At 40.6% G+C, this 20,273-nt stretch overlaps 1 protein-coding gene across 1 annotated transcript; it reads right to left on the bottom strand.

The window, feature by feature from the left end:
- Positions 1-1,668: 1,668 nt before the first annotated feature.
- Positions 1,669-13,893, bottom strand: LOC133900444 (uncharacterized). The gene is made up of 6 exons (XM_062341594.1): positions 13,638-13,893; positions 9,497-9,707; positions 2,383-7,086; positions 2,175-2,238; positions 2,046-2,058; positions 1,669-1,999 (listed from the first exon to the last, which is right to left on the bottom strand). Exons 1-4 carry the CDS (start codon positions 13,824-13,826, stop codon positions 2,195-2,197), a joined length of 5,148 nt encoding a protein of 1,715 aa, XP_062197578.1. The 5' UTR covers positions 13,827-13,893; the 3' UTR covers positions 1,669-1,999; positions 2,046-2,058; positions 2,175-2,194.
- Between the last annotated feature and the right edge of the window lie 6,380 nt (positions 13,894-20,273).

Genomic DNA, 20,273 nt, shown 5'->3' with positions numbered 1-20,273 from the left:
CTTCCTGCATGGCTATGCATGAAACGGAAGTACCTTATGCTGTTCATTCTTATCCAAGGACCGAAACAACCTAGCACTGATATAGATGTATTTTTAGAACCATTGATGAAAGATATGGCAAAACTGTGGAATGATGGGGTCCGCGTGTGGGATGAGTTCCGACGATAGTACTTCACATTAAAAGCCATAATTTTTGTTACCATCAGTGATTATCCTGTCCTTTTTCCCCCATCAAGATAGGTTAAAAGGAAGCAAGGATTGATGAAACATCTACGAATCACTAACTTTCAGATATAGCACTACATCTCTAAAACATTTCAGGTAAATTGGAGAAGATCAATTTTCGCCAAAAACTTCAGAGGTTATGTTGAGTGTCTTCAAAGCCTATTTTTGATGTTAAGAAAAGTAGAGGTCTAAAGACATGTATTTTTTTCGGATGCGACTCCTCGTTATCTTCGAAAGTAGAGGTCGAACGTCGAAATCAGACTCTATATGCAAAAGTTATTTGAAGGTTTTAATATATTCCATAGATCATAGTTATTGTTCTCTAAGCTCATCAATGAGTTTTTTCCTATTTAGATTTCTCATACGAGGCTCAATGAAATAATAACTAATATATGGCATATCATTTTCTCCTTACTTTTTCTATTGAGTTTTAAAGGAGTTTTAATGGCATATCAACATATCAATATATTTTCTTCTCATATTTTTCCCACAGACTTTTAGAGGAGTTTTCGACAAAATGTTTAGAATAATTGATCAAGGGAGAATGTTATAAACCAACATCAAGGATCAACACATGTGATCAATTAATCACTAACTACTATTACAGTTAATCTCTGTAATTAGTATAACTAATGAAGGGACACCCGTTGGGGAAACCGACTTCCCCAATGGGTGCATTTGCCATCCCTTCATTTAGTATATACATGTAATCACCATCATCAATAGAAATGAGTTTTTTTTTCCTTTCTACTCGATCTACTATCTCTCTACAATCTACCCAAAACAATATAGATATGTCAGCACTCCAAGTATCGACAGAACCTACGTGTCACATGTTAGCACTCCGAGTACCGACACGACCCATGCATCCGCTTGTCATCATCCGAGTGACGACAGGCCTCTGCACTACCCCAAAATCCAACGTGGCACTGACCTCCAACTAGGCCCACCACCTGTCAACACTTGAGCGCCAACAGGACCTGGATCCACAACCACGTACAAAGTTAGCACCTAGAGTGCCGACCCAACCTCAGTCGACACTCCACGTGCCGATAAATCTATTTCTGCAATTTTATGAATTTGAATATTATTTACGTACAAAGTTAGCACCTAGAGTGCCAACCCAACCTCAGTCGACACTCCACATGCCGATAAATCTATTTCTGCAATTTTATGAATTTGAATATTATTTACGTACAAAGTTAGCACCTAGAGTGCCAACCCAACCTCAGTCGACACTCCACGTGCCGATAAATCTATTTCTGCAATTTTATGAATTTGAATATTATTTTTACAATTTTCCATTAAAAATATATTATTAAAAAAATCAAATCTGACCGCATTTTATCAGCAAGACTGCAACTGAATACTGAATGATACGCCTAGCATATATACTGATTGATAGATCCCCATTTGGCCTCCAGTAACAAGCAAAACCAATGGTACAGGCTTAAAACAACAGCCCGATAGACATTCTGTATCGTTCATCTCAAATAAATACCAAACTCACATAATAGGATCAGAAATCAACAGGGCATACATAAGGTACTGACAATAATATTACTAATATTAGACTCAAGTACTAGCGTCATTTCGCACATAGATAAACATATGCACCGAAACAACAGACAAGTTCTGTTCCAGGACGCAGAAATCCACAATTAAACAAGAGAAATAGTAACAGTATATCATTACGACCAGCCATATGTATCCGAAGACATCAAAGCAGTCACATTCATGAGCCTCCAGGCACAACACCTGTTATATATATATATATATATATATATATATATATATATATATATATATATATATATATAGGCCATCAGCAACCTGCCAGGAGAACTCACGTAAGACTCCATCGCAGTGAGGAAGTAGCTGATGCAGCATACAAACAATATACAAGTGAAAAAGGGCATCAAAGAAATAAAGTGAGCATATCTACTGACCATGAACATGTTCAAAAGAGCTAAATCTGCAGATCACTAATGGCTTTCGCTGCCAAGTGAGGCCCTGTGCGTAGAAAGTTAGAGTTGGGGACAGTGGCATCAGTAGGTTATATCATTATCGAAAAAAAAACAGTAGGTCATATGATTATGTAATTGTGCGAAAATTTAGAAGCACAAGCTGAGAAGGTTCAGTTTTCAGGGCGCAGACCTTGTATTGAAGCGTTCAGGAAGCACTCATCTTCAGGGAACAGCTGCAGATTCTTGGACTTCAGCAAGAACCCAACAGCTGCATCCTGGAAGTCAAGTAAGCTTCCAACTTTTATGAGTTCAGCATGCGAACGGATCTGATCCGACATCTCAAACAACAGTCCTTGAGATATCTCATCTGCGAAGTAGGTCGCGAACTCAATCTTTTCTTTGTAACCAGCTTCACCATTGTTTCTTTGCATGTACAGCTTTGAATCCCCCTTCTCCCACCGAAGCATTCGGCTGGCCTTCACAGCCACATCCCTTCCAGAAGACAAACTTACACTATAACCCACTGTGATTGGTTCATCTGTCTCGTGGACAGTCACATTCAGAAGGCAAGAAACCATTCTGTGCCTCTCTTCAGCAGGAATGTCGAGAGCAGGAGCAGCGAGGAACGCGAGAATTATTTGGAGCAAACCATCCTTGATTACCGTACTCGGATCAACTGTTCTGAAAACATTCTCTAACGTGAAAGAATCATTCTTCTGGACTGCTTTGGATATTGTCTTAACACCAATACTACCATAGATGTTGTTCATCCTTGCTCGAGACATGGAAGGTAGCCTAGAAGAAGGATACCAGATAAGTAATGATTGCTGAGAAAGCTTGTTGAACAAATCTGTAAGGAGTAGATCATCTGGAATGAACACATCCTCCTTCTTCGACAAAATGATCGTTCCATCTGTACACACTGGAACCTTGACACAACTAGAAAGAAGTTTCTCTGTTGTTTTGCTCCAGTTCGTTGCAATGAACTGCCAGAAAGCAGAGCAATCAGACATAGCTAGCTCGCCAACCGAGCTCTCCCATGTGCTCCACAGTTTGCAATAGTCTTTAGCACTAGGGCCATGCCTCACACAAAAAACAAGTGAAAAGAAGTCAAGCAACTTCCTGTCATAGTATTTGTCCAGAACATGCAGCTGCAGGCTAAAAAGATTGTTCCGATCATGAAGAACACAGCTTGGTGAGCTCACCCATTCTCCACTTTTCGTTTCATTTGGTATCCAGATCCAATTGCTATTTTTATTTTCAGGCTCCCAGTTGCACTCCATCAGGTAATTGTAGATCCGGGAGATAGTAGTTCTTTCATTGTGGCTCCTCAGATACCGAGCAACAAGATCTTGTCCACATTTGACATCCACCGTCACTCCGATTCTCGCAAGGGCATCTTTGAATGAGGATATCTCTGGACCATAGAATGCTTCATCAATGAAAGGGCCATCTTCCATGCAGATAGAAGAGTGCTTTGCATCAAATAGGATACATTCATCAGGACATTGGTATCCCATGGATGTCTTCAACCACTTCTTACAAATCTTGTCCTTAAAGCCCTTAGGAGCTGCAGTTGCAGAATCAAAGTAGCTCTTGACACACTCAAGCAGCGACAAGACGGTAGCTTTGGACATGACAGAAGGATCACTGGGAATGCTGAGGCCTGCGATGACGAATCTAGCACCAAGTTTCGCTTCAACAGTAACACCCAACTCCCTGAGCTCATCTTTATAATCATAAATCTCCTTTCCTAAACCATGAAAAGAGTCACCATCATCTATGAACGGTAAGATTGCTATTTGAGACAAAGGTTGCCATGCGTCATCAAATAGGATCGCATCTGACGGAGATCTGAATCCCAATGAAGTGTGCAGCCACTTCTGGCAGCGCATGCAGTTGAAAAGCTGAACAGGAAGTGGGCTGTGTGTTTTCAGCTGCCGATAAGATCCTAGTAGGGCCAGGACACTTGCCTTTGTCAGTGACGAATTCAATACCATTTGCTCAAAAATATGAGTTATAGCCTTCGATGCCTCCTCGAATCTTGTGATCAACCCAGTCTTCCTCAACTCTTCTTTGTATGAACTGATCTCACTCCCATAAAATCCAGAATCAATTACGGGAGTTCCATTGAAGACCTTCAGAAGGCACTCCAATTCAGGATCCACAAGAAAAGACTCATTAGGAGCACGAAAACCCACATTTGTCTTCAGCCATTTTAAATATCCGAGCTTCCTTGTGAAATCTTCACATGGATTCACATAACGGATGCATTTGAGGATTAATACAGTAGCTTCAGCAGTAATAGCAGCGGAACTGAACTTGAAATTGTTAATCACAAGCTCATAATTGTCTTTGAACCCAACAATTACACCAAGCAACTCAAGCTCTAGTTTATAGGCAAGGATGCCCTCGCCGTAGAACTTCACATCAAGGAATGGTTGATTACTGATACATGATGCCACTTCCCAATCAGAATCATGGATGATACAATCCGCAGGATGCCTGTAGCCAAGAGTGCTCTTCATCCAACGTCCACCTTTGACGCTTTTGATCAGTTCACTTGGAGACAGAACCTTCTCTCGTAGAAACCGAATCAACCGAAGCAGTGAGTACACATTCTCTCTGGTCAGCCCACTGCTTGCAGCCATAGACATGAGGCGGCTTCCGATGTAAATAGAAGCCTCCTGAAATTCAAATCTCACACCAATTGCCTTAAGTTCCTCTTTGTACTTATGCAGCTTGTTTTGATAGAACTGTTGATCAATCATTGGTATATCAACGAAGGAAAATCTACTTTGCAAAAGACTTCCCCAGTCAGCACTGGACAGAAATGACTCGTTTGGTGGCTTGTACCCAACCGATGTCATTAGCCAACTTCCCTCTTTTATACAAACCAAGAATTGATCAGGTAATTGTATACCTTGTGACTTCAGATTCCGTATCCATTCCAGCAGTAATAATGCATTGTCCACGGTTAGAGGTGATGAGACAGTAGGGAAGCTTGCATCAGGGGGGTGTATGAATGGCACATCCGCCGCTTGCAATTGTGTCTTCAGGAATGCCAATAGCTGATCTTCAGATGTGTAGTTCCCAGCAAAATGGCCTGCTGACTTGTAATCTGATGACAATTCAATGTAGTTCTCTTTCCTCCATGGGTTTGTGCCCATCAATCCAACCCACTTGCTCCCCTTGGCAGGAACTAGAATGCTACTTCTTGTCTTGACAACATAACCATAGTTGTCAATTACCGGCATGACTCGACACAGTTTTTCTAAGTAGTAGCTCTCTATGTGATCCATCTTGAATGAGTGGTACAGAAAGTGTGCAAAAGAAATGACAGGCCTCCGATCATTGCCTAAGGAATTAGCAACAGTTGATCCATAACTGTAGACAGAGACAAACTCCACTTTTGCATGACTCTCAAGCCAAATTTTCACTGTTGTCTGCTCCAAGAAATTGTCCAGAGCTGACTGTGTGCTGGGATGTACAAAGAACCTGCTACAAGATGGAAACTCCTTGTTCCAGCTGATTAGCCACATTAGATACTTCTTCTCAGATGCAATGCACAATCTATCACTCTGTTCCGTAGCTCTGGATATGCTCCAGAATGAGAGAACACCATTCCTGTCAACATACTTCAGTAGAGGAATGGACACCATGTCTGTACTAGAAAAACAGTTCTGCCAATTGTCTGCGACAAAATACAAAATTTCCAGGTAAAGCTGTTCATGTACCTCCTTGACAAGATTGGACCCTTCAATGCATTTCGCATACCATTCAGAATTCACGCTTTGGATACCCAGAAATGCAAGCACGTTGTTGTATGTACTCTTGTCAAAATGAGAACTAAGAATATAGATTCCATGAGTTGACAGATTCTTCAGCTCCACTCCGGATTCCCGTGCTTTGCCAAGGATAGTCCAGAAAGCTGGCTTGAGCCGCGCAACTTTGCTGGGCTTGCAAAATATCTTCTGTGAAGCATAGGACTCACATGGAACTATATCCTCGGCAAGGACCTTTTCTTTGATGCCTGCCCTAATCGGCTCAAGCAATGGGATAAGCGAAGGATTGACTGGCAGGAAGTTGAACATAGATGGCAGCGACATTGCTGGTGCATCAGCTGTTGACTTCACAAGTGTTGCAAAAGCATTCATGAAAGCGCTTGGAACACACGCTAGAATTCCCTTGTTCCAAGGACTATCGAACAGTATCGCCTCCCTTGACGAGGCAAGGAGGAAGTCAGCCTGGATGATGAAAGGGAAGTCCGTTACCATCTCAGTGGGGAGGAAAGCATAGACACCAGGTGACAACTGCTTCCCACGGGACAGACGCTGGCTGTGTGGGAAGGCCAGGGTTATCACCCACTCGTCGATTTCGGCACGTTTGTCCACTCTGTTCTCTGGCTTGACTGGGAACTTCTGCCTCCACATATAGTAGCCGCACTCTTCTCCTTTTCCACTCTCTTCAGCTGATAAATGGAGTGTGTAAGATTCAGCATGCATGTTCTTCCTGTCTTGGTAGTTCTTTTCACTGGATATCAAGATCTCACTAACAGTGCCACTCTTGGGATCACAGTTATCCTCCCGGACAGAAAGCTTCCTGATCTTTGACAGAAACAGTAGCATTTCCGGATGCATGCTTGACAGCTGCTGCTTCACCACATCAACCTTCTCACACTTCAATGGTAGGATAATGGTGGTTGTTGGAAGGACTTTGGAACACCCATATATCGCTTCGATGTCTGAAAGCCTAGGTGTGGATTCCACCCACTCAGGTACAATGTATCCAATATTACACTCAACACAAGGTTTCTCGTTGAACTTGATCTGATACCCATTACTAAATATATGGGGCTGGCTCGATATCAAAAACACACTCTTGAATCCAATACCTGAATCAAAACACACAAGATGTTACAACTTGTGATGAGGCACAAATAATAGGCAAATATGTAGTACGTATATATCGACAGCTGATACACATTTGGGCAAGTCTATATTTCTTGTGAATCTTAACTTGATATGCAATGATAAACTAGTCCATTTAAGCAATAGCTCAAACAGGCAGGGTTAAAGTAGTTCATCTAGCCTTGTAAGCATGCACTCTTGAAAAATATGGAAATACTAAAATTTATCTAAAATATTTATTGATAGATTATTAGATTTGCTTTAGTACTCTATCCCAAGTGTAAAGTTTAAGAATAGTCATGCTAAGATATTAAAAAGATGCAGAGGTCATGACATTATTCAGTATTTCCACATTAAAAATAGTTGTTTCAGGGATTTGCTTCAGTTAGGTGGGATTTGAATGTGTGAGATCTAGTACCAGAATCAAGTCTCTGTTGGCTTTTTCACCAGGATCGAATAACCAGAAAGAACACAAACACACAAAAGAACGACGAGATTTTTCTCAACACACGCTGCTACTATATTTCTCATGCACGCACACTTTATAATTCACGGACACGACTCTTTTTTTTTCACGACACCTCTCTCTTCTCCGGGGCACATTATAGGGTGCCCCCTTCATTATATAGGGGCCAAATACTAAACTCCTAATTCTACTCCGATGCAATCCTATTCCTACTAAGACTCTAATCCTACTCCAACTCTCTACTTTGACATGGACTCTCCTACATGCCAAAACTAAACCTACCATAAAACAAGATTAATTTCCAACACTCCCCCTTAATCTTGTTTTCTTCACACTCGATTCAGGATGACGAACACTTCTTCATCACCCCGAACGCACTTGCACTTAGTTCAAGATGGCGAGCACACTCCTACCTGCCTCCCTGCACACTTGATTTAGGATGATGAACACTGCTTCATCAACCTAAGATGGCGAGCACATCTCTTCCACCCTGCACTTGTTTTAGGACGACAAACACTACTTCATCATCCGAGGATGGAGAGCACACCTCTTTCACCCTGCACTTGTTTTAGGACGACGAACACTACTTCATCATCCGAGGATGGAGAGCACACCTCTTTGGACATGCATGGGTACTACATGCATGACCACACCTCGACACAAGATCACACGCTTCGCACTGCATTACACTGAGGCATGCCTCTACCAGCGCCCACGGGCTGCACACGTCTTGCTAGCATACTTGGCTGCACAGGAGCCCTACAAGCCAAAAGAGCCGCACAGCATACATGCAAGCCCATCGAGACCACGCTCCCAAACCAGCCACCAAGCAGCCTTGCCTGTTGTACGTGGCAAGACCTGGACCGTCTCCCACACAACAAGCCAAACACAGATTCCGGACCGAACACGCTTCCTGCCCCGTCCCGCGATTCCTCCAATGCAGCACTCCAACTTGGGCCCCACCAACCGATCCGGAACCGACGTCCGATCCCGAAACAGACACCAATGCCGCCAACCAAGTACGACTCCTGAACAGCAACCAGTCACACAAACGTAACCGAGTTGAACTCTCGCACTCCAGTTCAACTTGCAGCGCGACCGCCTAGATGCCGTTGAATCGAGTCCAAGTCGCCGAATCACCCACGCCATCAACTCCCCTGTCGATCTCCACCTCCGCATGAGTCGTGCCTGGCCTCGCGAGCCGCACCACGCAGCTACGCCGCGCTCACGCCGCACACCCGCGACGCAGCACTGGCCTCCGAATCTCATAAGCTTCTACATCTTGACAGGCTTTGATACCAATTGTTGGCTTTTTCACCAGGATCGAACAACCACGAAGAACACAAACACACAAAAGAACCATGAGATTTTTCTCAACACACGCTGCTACTATATTTCTCACATACGCACACTTTATAATTCACGAACACGACTCTTTTTTTTTCACAGCACCTCTCTCTTCTCCGGGGCACATTATAGGGTGCCTCCCTCCCTTCATTATATAGGGACCAAATACTAGACTCATAATCCTACTCCGATGCAATCATATTCCTACTAGGACTCTAATCCTACTCCAACTCTCTACTTTGACATGAACTCTCCCACATGCCAAAACTAAACCTATCATAAAACAAGATTAATTTCCAACAGTCTCTACCACTACACCATACAGGCCACCACAAACAAACTTTTGAGAAGTTACAAATTTCCAATAGTACTGACTTCAAGTAGTTTGCAGATTTGGTGACCTTCTAATTAAGCACTGAACAAATTTCCAGCCAATTGATAATATCATTTGATCTGTAGCAGCTATCTTAATGCGTGACAACACACAAATGGTTTCAATTAATCTTGCCTCCATGAAAAGTATACTGTTTCTAATTGTTGTAAAAGGAAAAAAAAGGATTTAGTCAGCTTCAAAGATTTACCTTTCTCTCCAATGTAACCCTGCTGTCTGTTTCCCTTCTTTGTTGACTTCCCGACACGACAAATGGACTCTATATTGGTTGAAGAGAAGCCCCTCTCATTGTTGAAGATGAGCAAAGTGGAGGATGCACCAGATCCGGTAATATCCTTTGATGTAATTACAAATTCCAAAGAGGGTGCTACTCCAGAAGGGTATTCATTATCCTCGGCGTTCTGTTTTGAGAAAGAAAATATTAATATGAGAAGCAATATTAAGATTTATCTACTAACAACTGCAAACACAAGAAAAGCAGGTAGATTGATCACAGAGAACGACTCATTCAAAGGGTTAGTTTTTTGTTGGTTTCATAAGTTTAGAGGACACGAGAAAATGTAGAGAAACACAAGTTCACGATATTTTTTTCAGGAGGAATATGAGGATCACATAGTTTTCGAAGGTTTTTAGAGATTCAGAAAAATGGGAAACAGCAAACTGGGATCATAACCCAGTGATTACTCACAATGTGGAAAAAATATTTTGTAGCAAAAATGGTAACAAACTCTGTCGCTAACCTACTTTGCTATAGGGAAAAGCGTTTATACATAGCTGTGATGGTGAATGGAAAAATTATGCATTCGATTAGCCAAATAGTAGCACAATTTCAGTTATAAGCACAAGATCCTCCACTGTTATATGCGAGCATCAAAACAATTATGCAAAAGAACTAGTAGAACAATCTAAGCTATAAGCACTGTAGTCAACCTGCACACATCACGTACTAAACAATTTCAATAACATTTGAGACCTGATTCATATAGACACTTGCTTCCTACTTATGTCTACTCTTCTGTTACTTGGTTCATTCCATGATTCCAGGGACCATAAAATTCAATAACCAAGATTGCTTTTTCCCTATGATTAATTAAATTGTTTTCTCCTCCCACCTTTTTTCTGATTAATTCACCCAACTTAAGGTACAAAGAAATACTTAAAGCACATAAAATACAAAAAACTTGTACCATGATATATTTCTTCTCTAATTAATATGGAATTTTTATCCTTCTCATATTTAACGGTGAAAACTGGACTCGTTTAATAGTTGGAAGGGGTAAAATGGACATGTTCTTGTAAAATACACTCTTCCATCATCCTTACCACTTACTATCTATTTTATCAATGTTTCCTAGTAAGAATAATCAAACAATTTTTTTGGAAAACCTCAAGTAGATAATTAGTCAATACATGATAAATAGTGAAAAGCAGTAATTCGACTAGAGGTTCTGTATCTCTCTGATATGGAACAGAATTGCAACATAGAAAATCATGTTGCATGCACCCCAAGATCCACCAGAATTTATATGATTATTTTCGTAAATTAAGACCATATAAACCATTTCAAAAAGGGAGAACCATAACATTAATTTTGTTATGGGTATAATAGTCTAGGGTATTAGAGTAATCTCCTAGTCCTAGGATTTCTCTCTTGTGCCTCTATATATAGTTTCCATTGGACCTCAATGTATCCATCCATGATTTGTTCAATCTATACAAAGTTAACATGTGAATACAAAGACGTTGCATTTGAAGAGTTGACACTAAGCATTAGACTTAAAAAAATTGATCCATCCGAAGTCCGATATTGAAGATGGCGTTGAAGCGTGCAACTCTTGAACAATGTTGATGTAAAACAAACTCCTCCACAAGAAGGTACTGCCTTCACGATCCATGCTTCAACAAATACCTCAAATATGAATCTTGCTTTGGAGACTTTGAACATGATGAAAATAGAGAGATGTGTCAAATCAAGCCAAAGCGAGAATAGAGAAATCACTGTTGCAAGACGACAGGCAATGAGATAATATCATGATGACGACAAAGACGGCCATTGGTCATGACATGCAGCAAGACGGCTAAGAAAGGGGCCAAGAAGCAGGGCCAGCTCACGACAGCGTCAGATGGGGACAGCGCGACGGCACCAAACAACGGTAGGCGTGGCGAAGAAAAACGGCGACGAAGATGGCATGATGAAGAAAATAGTGCCGGTGGGCTTGTGAAGAAGCCGGAGGGCGACCACAGACGTAGAAGGGTGGCAACCAAACAGGCAGATCTCGTCTTCTCTACGACAGGCCGCACGATGATGCGATGAAGTCAAGCGCGATGGCATCGTGAGGACAGGTGGATCCTAGGTGAAGACGACAAGCGAGCAGCAGCCAAATTCATGACAAAGGCAAGCGGATCCACAACGAGTCGGTGACGGCAGCGGCCTCAATGTGGGTGGAGGCTATGGCTGCGGCAGCCCAATGCAGAACAAGGCACGGGCGGATCCGAGTCCCGATGCGGAAGAGGTACGAGCGGATCTGGTGTGAAGCAACGCGGAAGAAAGTGTGAAGTGGAGAGAAGCTCCCGGTAGTAAAGACAACAGCAGCAGGAGGATTCACAACAACAGTGGTATGATGAAAATGGATTTGTATTGTGGGTGTATTAGATGGAGACCTAACCCTAACCCTAATCAGGCTCTGATGCCATGTTAACTTTGTATATATTGAACAAATGATGGATGGATACATTGAGGCCCAATGTGCAGTATATACAGAGGTACAAGAGACAAACCTTGGGACTAGAAGATTATTCTAATACACATGACTATTATACCCTTAACAAACTTGACATGCGAGCTCATATATACTATTTATTTTTAAAATATGCACAATAAATGAATAAGTTGAGAATCGATAAGACACTAAGCTCACAATGATAAAGTCTCTTTTCTCAATCAAAACTGTGTTATATGGAACGGTTTTCACATGTCTGCACAGATATATGAGCACATCACATTCATACTTGAGTGAAATTCTAGAAATAGTAGACTTGCTTTAGTCAAAAAAAAAATAGTGCAGGACATGTTTGAAAAGTAGAAATTTTGCCAGAATTTCCCTAAAACAATTCTATTTGCTGCCTGAATTTTTTTAGGGTGGGGAGAATGAATTCACCTTTTTGTACATGTAAGTCGTCACATTATTTTTGCTATTCCTTAGCCCCGTTGGACTGCCACCAGTGGTGATGCCAACAGGCCACTAGAGAATACTTTGTTGTATGCATGCTTTCCAACTTTTACAAGGAGCACGCCAAACATTCCTTAGCACTTTTTTTCTCGGCCGTATGATAAAACTGATCAAAATTCAAAAGCAACGGGCTATGCATGCATGCTACCTCCAACTCCAATTGGCAAGGATGCATGTTGCCCACATGCTTGTTTACTAATCCTAGCGTTTTGTGATTGCAGCCAGAGAGAGAGAGAGGGAGAGAGAGAGTTACTAAACCTAGGGTTTAAAACAATAAAAGAAACAGGACCACATCCAAATAATTTCATGAATTTGGTCTACATTTTAGACCTGTAGAACTGAGCATTTACAAAATTATTCCTACCAGTTCAGTGATATAAGTTACTAGATTTTTTTGTCTAATAGCTTGCTAAGCAGATTCCTACCCCGCAACCACATTTTCTGATAATAGAAAGAGCACTGAAAAACATTAGAGGGAGCACTAATGCAATGCATGACTAAACGGTTGATTTGGATCTGATTTCAATCCTCTTCAATGTTTTGTTCAGCTATGGAAGTATTCCTAAAAGACTTTCAGTTGCATAGCAGAAATAGTGCTCCCGTGTTATAATTTTCAGTTGCAGAGCAGAATCTCAGAACTGAACAGTAAAGTCGCTTTACGTAATCTCGGTGTTCTATCTCAAGGAAAACATCTTTACAACAGTGATATATTATACACCATTCATTATACACAACCGACAGGTGGGTTCAAGAGTTCAGGGCTTATACACCATTCTATCTCATTAGCCGATTATACACCATTCTATCTCATTGATTTTTGGTCTGTGACACGAAATATACATAGGAATATTTTGATGCAGCAAACACATACAAGCATCTATGGAGACTAATTGACAGGTGGGTTCAATCCAACCAGTAAACACATTAGCCAATGCAGAACTTGCAAAGTACTAGCCTGAACTAAAATTGTCATTCACAAGAGCAGCAAGAGACCAAGACTACTAGTGTTGTCTTCTAAAAAACAGAGTACTAGTGTCGGCATGGGGTGACCAAAGAAAAGGGCAGGAAACCATGGAGATGAAGCAAGCAAGATTTGAGTACCTGCACGATCTCCATGAGGAAGTGGACGTCCTTGGAGTAGAGCTCTTGCGAGAGGTACTTGACGGCCTGGTGCATGTCCTCAGCCAATGGGTTCTGCTCGCCGCGCCCGATGAAGTAGCGCTCACGCCGGATCCTCTCCACATGCTCCCACGGCGACGGCATCGCCACTGGCGCCGAGGACGACGACATTTGGGCAGTTTCACTGGACTGCGGAGGGGAAGAGACGGCGTGGGTTCCGAGAAAGTGGAGAAGGGGAGAAGAGGGGTCTTTCTCTTGGGCTTCTTGGTCGGTTTTATAACGATGGTGATGACATTTGACAGTGGCGGTTCTTCGATTTCTGGCGTTCCTTCTTGCAAAGAACACCTTAGGCTCTCATGAATTTTTGAGAGAACTCTCATGAAAATTTCCCTCTGGAAATGTATCACTTCAAAGAAATTCTATGTCTTACAGAGAGAAGTACAGATGGAATATGTGGACGAATAAGGTTTTCAAAATTTACTCTAATATTTTGCCTAACTTGCCTAAGGACTAACGAGCAGTGGCCCGAGCGATCAGCTGACTCAAGTAGCACTCGGGAGCTCCGAGTTCGATCCCCAGGCGGACGAATTTCGGGGCACCCACACGGTCACACATGGAGCATGGGAGCAACGCTCCATGGTGGAGTCAAGCCAAACGAGGGTTCGATCCCCCGTTTCACCTTTGCCTCGGACCTTCAATGAAGGCCGTGCATATGGGGTCGCACTATTAAAAAAAAATTGCCTAAGGTTAGGTGACTAAAATAGACACCACACATAAGCAAGTTAACAGGAATCTTGTCACACTTTTTTGAATCATTTATGTGCAGAACTTTTCTAGGAGGAAAGAAATTTTGTCACAATTAAGGATATGATTAAGCATAGAGTAAATTTCACAAATGACGCTACTATTATAAAACTATCAAAAAACTACAGTTTTCAAAGCTATTTCAAAGTGTACATAGTCAATGGGAGTTGCGAGGAAGAGAGGATGAGAGGGCGACGGCGGCTCACCTTGGCTCTGGTTGCCTGGGACCAGGCTGGAAAGCCAAAGTCTAAGGTTGTTGTTGCTGATGAGGAAGAGGAGGCGAGGAGAGCGCGTGGTACATGGGAGTTACAGAAGATGCTCGACTTTTTGGTGCCAGCGTCGTCGAGACTGTCAGTGGCCGAGAAACCAACAGGGAAATCTACTGCTTCACTTCCTACCGGAGTTGTGGAGGAGGAGGATGGGTGGAAGCCGGTGGCTCTTCATCGCGCGGCCAAAACCAACGCCAATCCTTTGCATGATCTCTGCGCTGCTGGATCGAGGTCTCGTTTTTGGCAAAGCTATTTTGTACGACTATACTTTTCTTGTCCTTTCGTATCATACAACCACACTTTAAATAATAAACTTCATGAAACTACACTTTCATTATCATTTGTACTCTAAAACTACATATTTTAAGAATCTATATCACAAAACTAAACTTATATTATCATTCTATTTCAGAAAACTACACTTCTATAAGTGTATTTTTGCGATACCAAGTGACAAAAAAAATAGTTTTCTAATACAAATGCCAGTATAAGTGTAGCTTTGCGATACAAAATACCAAGAAAAGTGTAGTTCTACAAAAATGATTCTTAAATATTTAGTTTTCCGATACAGAGTAACAACAAAAGTGTAATTTTGTAAAATTAATCTTTAAAAGTGTAGTTTTGTGATAATTTTTACAACCTTTGTATGATTTTATGAAATTTGCTCTTTAAGGATTTGAACCAAAAAGGTGTCAAGCTTGCCTGACTCAGAGTGTGACAATGTGTAACCAAGTCCTAAAACCCCTCGATTCCGCATGTATGTAGACATATATAGAGACAATCCATCGAATCACCTTCTACTTTGCCATACATGTGAATATGACTTAGAAAAAAAAAAAACTGATAAGGCCCACTTGTAATCTCTTTGAATCACTTTTATCATCTTTCTCCTCCCCACGAGTACCACTACATCACGCACAGTACTATGCTTCCAGCCTCGATTCCGCGACCATATATATGCTACCTCAATTGAAAACACCTTCTACGTCACTTCAGTTAAAACTAGTCCTTGAATGGCCTAGAAAGGGGTTAAGTTACCTATTATTGGCAACACAGAGGGTCTAAGTACTACTTTCTTAGTTCAGAAATAATATGCATATTTTATTTTAAAAAAATCAAATTTTATGTATTTTGACTACTATTTAATCAAATTATAAGAATATCTAGTGTAAAAAATTATACAACTAGGTTCATAATTTAAAATGATTTCATACTATATAAGTTTTGTAGCTATAAATGATATATTTTGTGAGAAAATATTAGTCAAAATCTAATTTTGAAGACCAAGCCTAAAAAAATACAATTACTATTTCTCGTGTCCCTTAAAACATGTGGTTCTACGTGGCGTAGCATTTCCTCCAGATCAAAATCAGTATCATCATCCATCCTAACATCAGTATCGCATTCGACTGCTCCCTCATTATCACCATCCACTTGATCAGCAGCGATGTCCTCGTTTGATTCGCTTGTACGTTGTTCGCCGTGATTGGACCAACTTTTGTAATCCTCAACAAAACCTCTCAAGATCAAGTGTGGTTTGATTATGCTTGATTTGTCCCACAATTTCTAGTTCTTGTAGTCAGAACATGGACAATATAATTCCTTTGTCTTCTTAGTCAAAGCGTCCTTCTCGACGGCTTCAATAAAAACAGAGTTATTTTATGTATATTTCTCCATGTCTTGACGCATCATACATACATGCTCTGTCCATCTTTAACTTCAACTACAAAAATTAAATACATCAATTAATTAATTTGAAAAACATAATTAAATTTTTTTTTTAAATAAAAAATAAAAAATAGGTTTGTTATAATTATAATATGTCTACGCAATTGAATCTATATTGGAGCAAATATATGGCTCAAAATAATACGAATTCATTACTCTTTCTCCCTCTCCCTCCCTAGAGATCTAGATCTAGATCTAGAGAAAAAATCCCCATTCATGATAAAACCTCCTAGATGCTAAAAAACATCAAATCCTAGCTATTTTTTTATATATAATGTTAGAATCATGTGAATATATACAATTGAATCAATATTGGCAACAAATTTTAGCTAATTCGATGATCTAAATGGTAAGAACCATGAGCATCTCTAGATCATATTTAAACCCTAATTAAGCCTTAAATCCAAATCTAAACATAAAAAAATGGTACCTAGGAATGAGATACCCTTACCTTAGTTGGCTCCTCCAAGGAATTTTTTTTAAAAAAAAACCTTCCTCTCCTATTTTCCAAATCCGCTGCCACCTAGAACTCTACTGTTCGAACAGTAGAGCTCTTTATCTCAATGAGCTCTATGATGGGGATGATACTATTTATGGAGATATTTCAACAGGCGATTGTGGTTCACATAGTTTTCACAGGTGGTCCACAGCTGCACGGGGCCGCAACTACTTTCTTAGACGGTTGATCCTACGAACCGCCTATAGAAATGAAATCTAGGTGTCTCGAAAAATATTTTTTTTATAATGTAAACAGAGAGAGTAAGCTTTACCATTGAAGATTAAATTTTATAAAAAAGAATAGCTAGGGAGTTGAATATACTTATTTCCATGAATAAAGCATATGTGCTACAAAAGGAACTGCAAGTTCTATAAAGCCACTCACATTTATTTGTTTGCTTTCATGCAACACGTGAACATGGACATTGAGCACCCAATGCATTTCGTAACTTGTTTCTTGTGTTGGATATTGTGACTAGCTTATGTCTTATTGAAGAAACTACCTCAATTTCTCTGGTTTTTAATTCTTTGCCACATCATAAAAAATTCTTATTTGTCCTGACCATTTAATGTTTAAGAAATAAGCTAAGATGTAACATTAGGCGTGGCCTAACTGTGGATTATATATGTACCTTCCATTCATTATTGGTGAATAAAATTATATGGATTCTCAATATTTAGTCCATTCAAATTGGACTAGCTACCTACGAGATGACGAACAGATGGCTCGAACAAATTTGGATTCATGCTTGGGACTATGCGAACTCTAAATTAATTACTCCTATTTAAGAATTTGCACAGATGCTAAGGCATGGTCAGATTACTCAACGGATCAACGGGGGACTGAATCATGTGGTGAAAATTACCGCTAACTCAACGGATCATTTCCATAATTTTCTAGGTGTAATAGTGAATTACAAGAAATGTATAAGTGTATTTATTTTACAAAATCTATGCATTTTATATAGAGAATAAAACGATAGTATGCATTTACATGTCATTGACTTCTACTGTTCGTCGACCTCTTATTTACATGTCTTATAATCATGACAACTATATGGTCTCCAATGCTCACGATTGATTATTAAATTTTAAGCTTTTGATATTAACAAAATATCCATGCTACAATATAAATACTTCTTGCGTACCTTAGTGGCTAAAGTTTCAATATTTGACTGAAAAAATGTTCGAGCATGATATCTTCGTTTGTCTCAAAATAGTTCAGTTGTTAAGGGATCGACAAAGTATTACCTCTATCCAACACAGAGGGTCTAGGCACTATTTGGGTGGAGTGTGAAATATTACACCGACTACACTTAACTAGAAAACTAATTATATTGGGACGGGCCGGGGTGTTAGGGCATCTTCAACACCGGCCACATCAGCTAGCTATAAGCCAAATTACATTAAATTTGTATTTACACGGTAGAGAGAGAAAAATTTACTGCTAATAATTCATAGTCTATTCATGCGTCTCAGCACGTTTGCAGCCCGAGGGCCGTATTACTGCTAATAGTTCATAGTCTTCCACTACTGCTAATACTTTGTATTGCGTCTGATGCTCAGCAAAGAGCTTGGGAGTTGGGATCGACGTGACTCAGCTCACCTACCTCAGATATTCGGCACCGCCTCGGTTCATAATTTCGAATTAATACACCCACGTCTTTTTATATTTAGACTCTGGGATTCACCGACAATAATCGGTGCAACCTTTTTCTAGGGAGGATTTTCCTTTTTCTGGGGAGTGTTTCTGTATTAGTTTTTGGTGCGGGTGTGCCATGGTTTCATTAATTGAGTGAATCCACGTGATCCTTGTTTTTTTAAAGAATGTTTGATTTTTCCTCACATTTTCGAGTTGAACTGATAAATTTCTAAAATTATAATACGTCATACATCAATATTACCTAAGGACCCGTGTTACTACAGTTAAGAAAAAAACCCGATCTTTTCTATAAACACCTCCTCTAAGCACTTGAATAGGTTGTTCTCAACTTCTCATAAGGGTATGCAAACTGCAAATACTTAGAAAGTGTTGAGCAGAATAAAAACAAACTACTACTCCTTATGGTCAATGGGTGTTGGATGTATCATACATCAGTATTGCCTATTCTATCGTAAAGGGAACCTCTCCCAGCTAAGTGATAGTTAAAGTTCTGAGAAAGTCAGTTGTTCTGAAACCGGAGGCCTCACTGTGCAAATCATTGCTCAGCACATTGAGCTTTGGCATCGGCTACAACTTGTTCAGTCTGGAAATGGACTGAATCCCAGCAGTACACTACGAAATCTGCATACATATAAGATGTTCTTCCACTGAGCGATCAAATTTGCAGGTGCGGAGCCTGTGTCGAAAACGTTGGTGCCTCTGAAGGTGAAGTTTTTCATATGGTTGGTGCTGCAGAGAAGAATCTGGACTGCTTATCGATGGCTGTCGGGGAACGAAACCTGCACACTCTGCGATCGAGAACTTGAATCTGCTGATCACCTTCTCGTGAAATGCAGGGTTGGCAAGACAATCTGGTGGATTAGAAAATTTCACTATAGTACTCAATGACACAAATTTTCTCAAAAAATATTTTGTTACATAGAGTCAAAATTAAGGGATGGTAAAGTGAAATTGTGATATTTTAGGCCGTTTGCAATGAGACTCGCAAGCCGCATGTCTTAGCGGCTAAGGAAATTGCTTCGTTCGGCATCGTAAGGTACGAACCCTTTCTGACTCGCTGTGCAGCGCATCTCCTCTGTGAGCTGAGGTGACACAAAGAAAGCAGCAAAACGTCGTCCCTGCGTGGAATGCCATGAACTGGGCACTCTTTGGACCGAAGGTACGAGGAGAGGTTTTGGTCCCAGTGTGAACTTTATGAACCCACAAATGCATCCACCTTGTGAATTTCTAAAAATTCACAAAAGGAAATTATAGGTAAACGAGAATATATCGGAGCATGTTCATTTAAAAAATTATTGCAAAAATATGACAGTATATTCATTATGGGTGCATATGTGCACGATTTCATACGAACTCATATTCGAACTAGCATCTGCTTCTGAACCCACTCCCTGTGGTTGGAGCCAGCCAACCGTGAATTCTGCAATGTAACAACAGCTCAATGGAAATTACGATGCAAGTGCTACGAATAAAAAATTAGGCAGTCACAAAAGGAAAACGAATGTTTGATTTCAAAAGGTCTTTGGCGGAAATTTGATGCAGATCAATTTAGTACCAGCGAGTGCCTTGGAAAGGAGTCCTGAGGACGTGGTTACACTGTAGATCGCCTTTAATCACCACAGCTTTGGAATCTTTAGGTACGACGACCTGGATTGG

The sequence above is a fragment of the Phragmites australis genome, chromosome 19, assembly GCF_958298935.1.
Source record: "Phragmites australis chromosome 19, lpPhrAust1.1, whole genome shotgun sequence".
Classification (NCBI taxonomy): Eukaryota; Viridiplantae; Streptophyta; class Magnoliopsida; order Poales; family Poaceae; genus Phragmites; species Phragmites australis.
Note: the sequence above shows the minus strand (reverse complement) of the source record. Positions and strands in the feature narration are given on the sequence as shown.

What these genes read in the sequence shown, in the direction of transcription:
- LOC133900444 (XM_062341594.1), bottom strand. Translation starts at nt 13,826, where the DNA reads ATGTCGTCGTCCTCGGCGCCAGTGGCGATGCCGTCGCCGTGGGAGCAT. An exon ending in TCCTCATGGAGATCGTGCAG is followed by an intron (nt 9,708 to 13,637) that starts GTACTCAAATCT and finishes TTCTCAAAACAG; the next exon opens with AACGCCGAGGATAATGAATA. An exon ending in GGGTTACATTGGAGAGAAAG is followed by an intron (nt 7,087 to 9,496) that starts GTAAATCTTTGA and finishes GTTTTGATTCAG; the next exon opens with GTATTGGATTCAAGAGTGTG.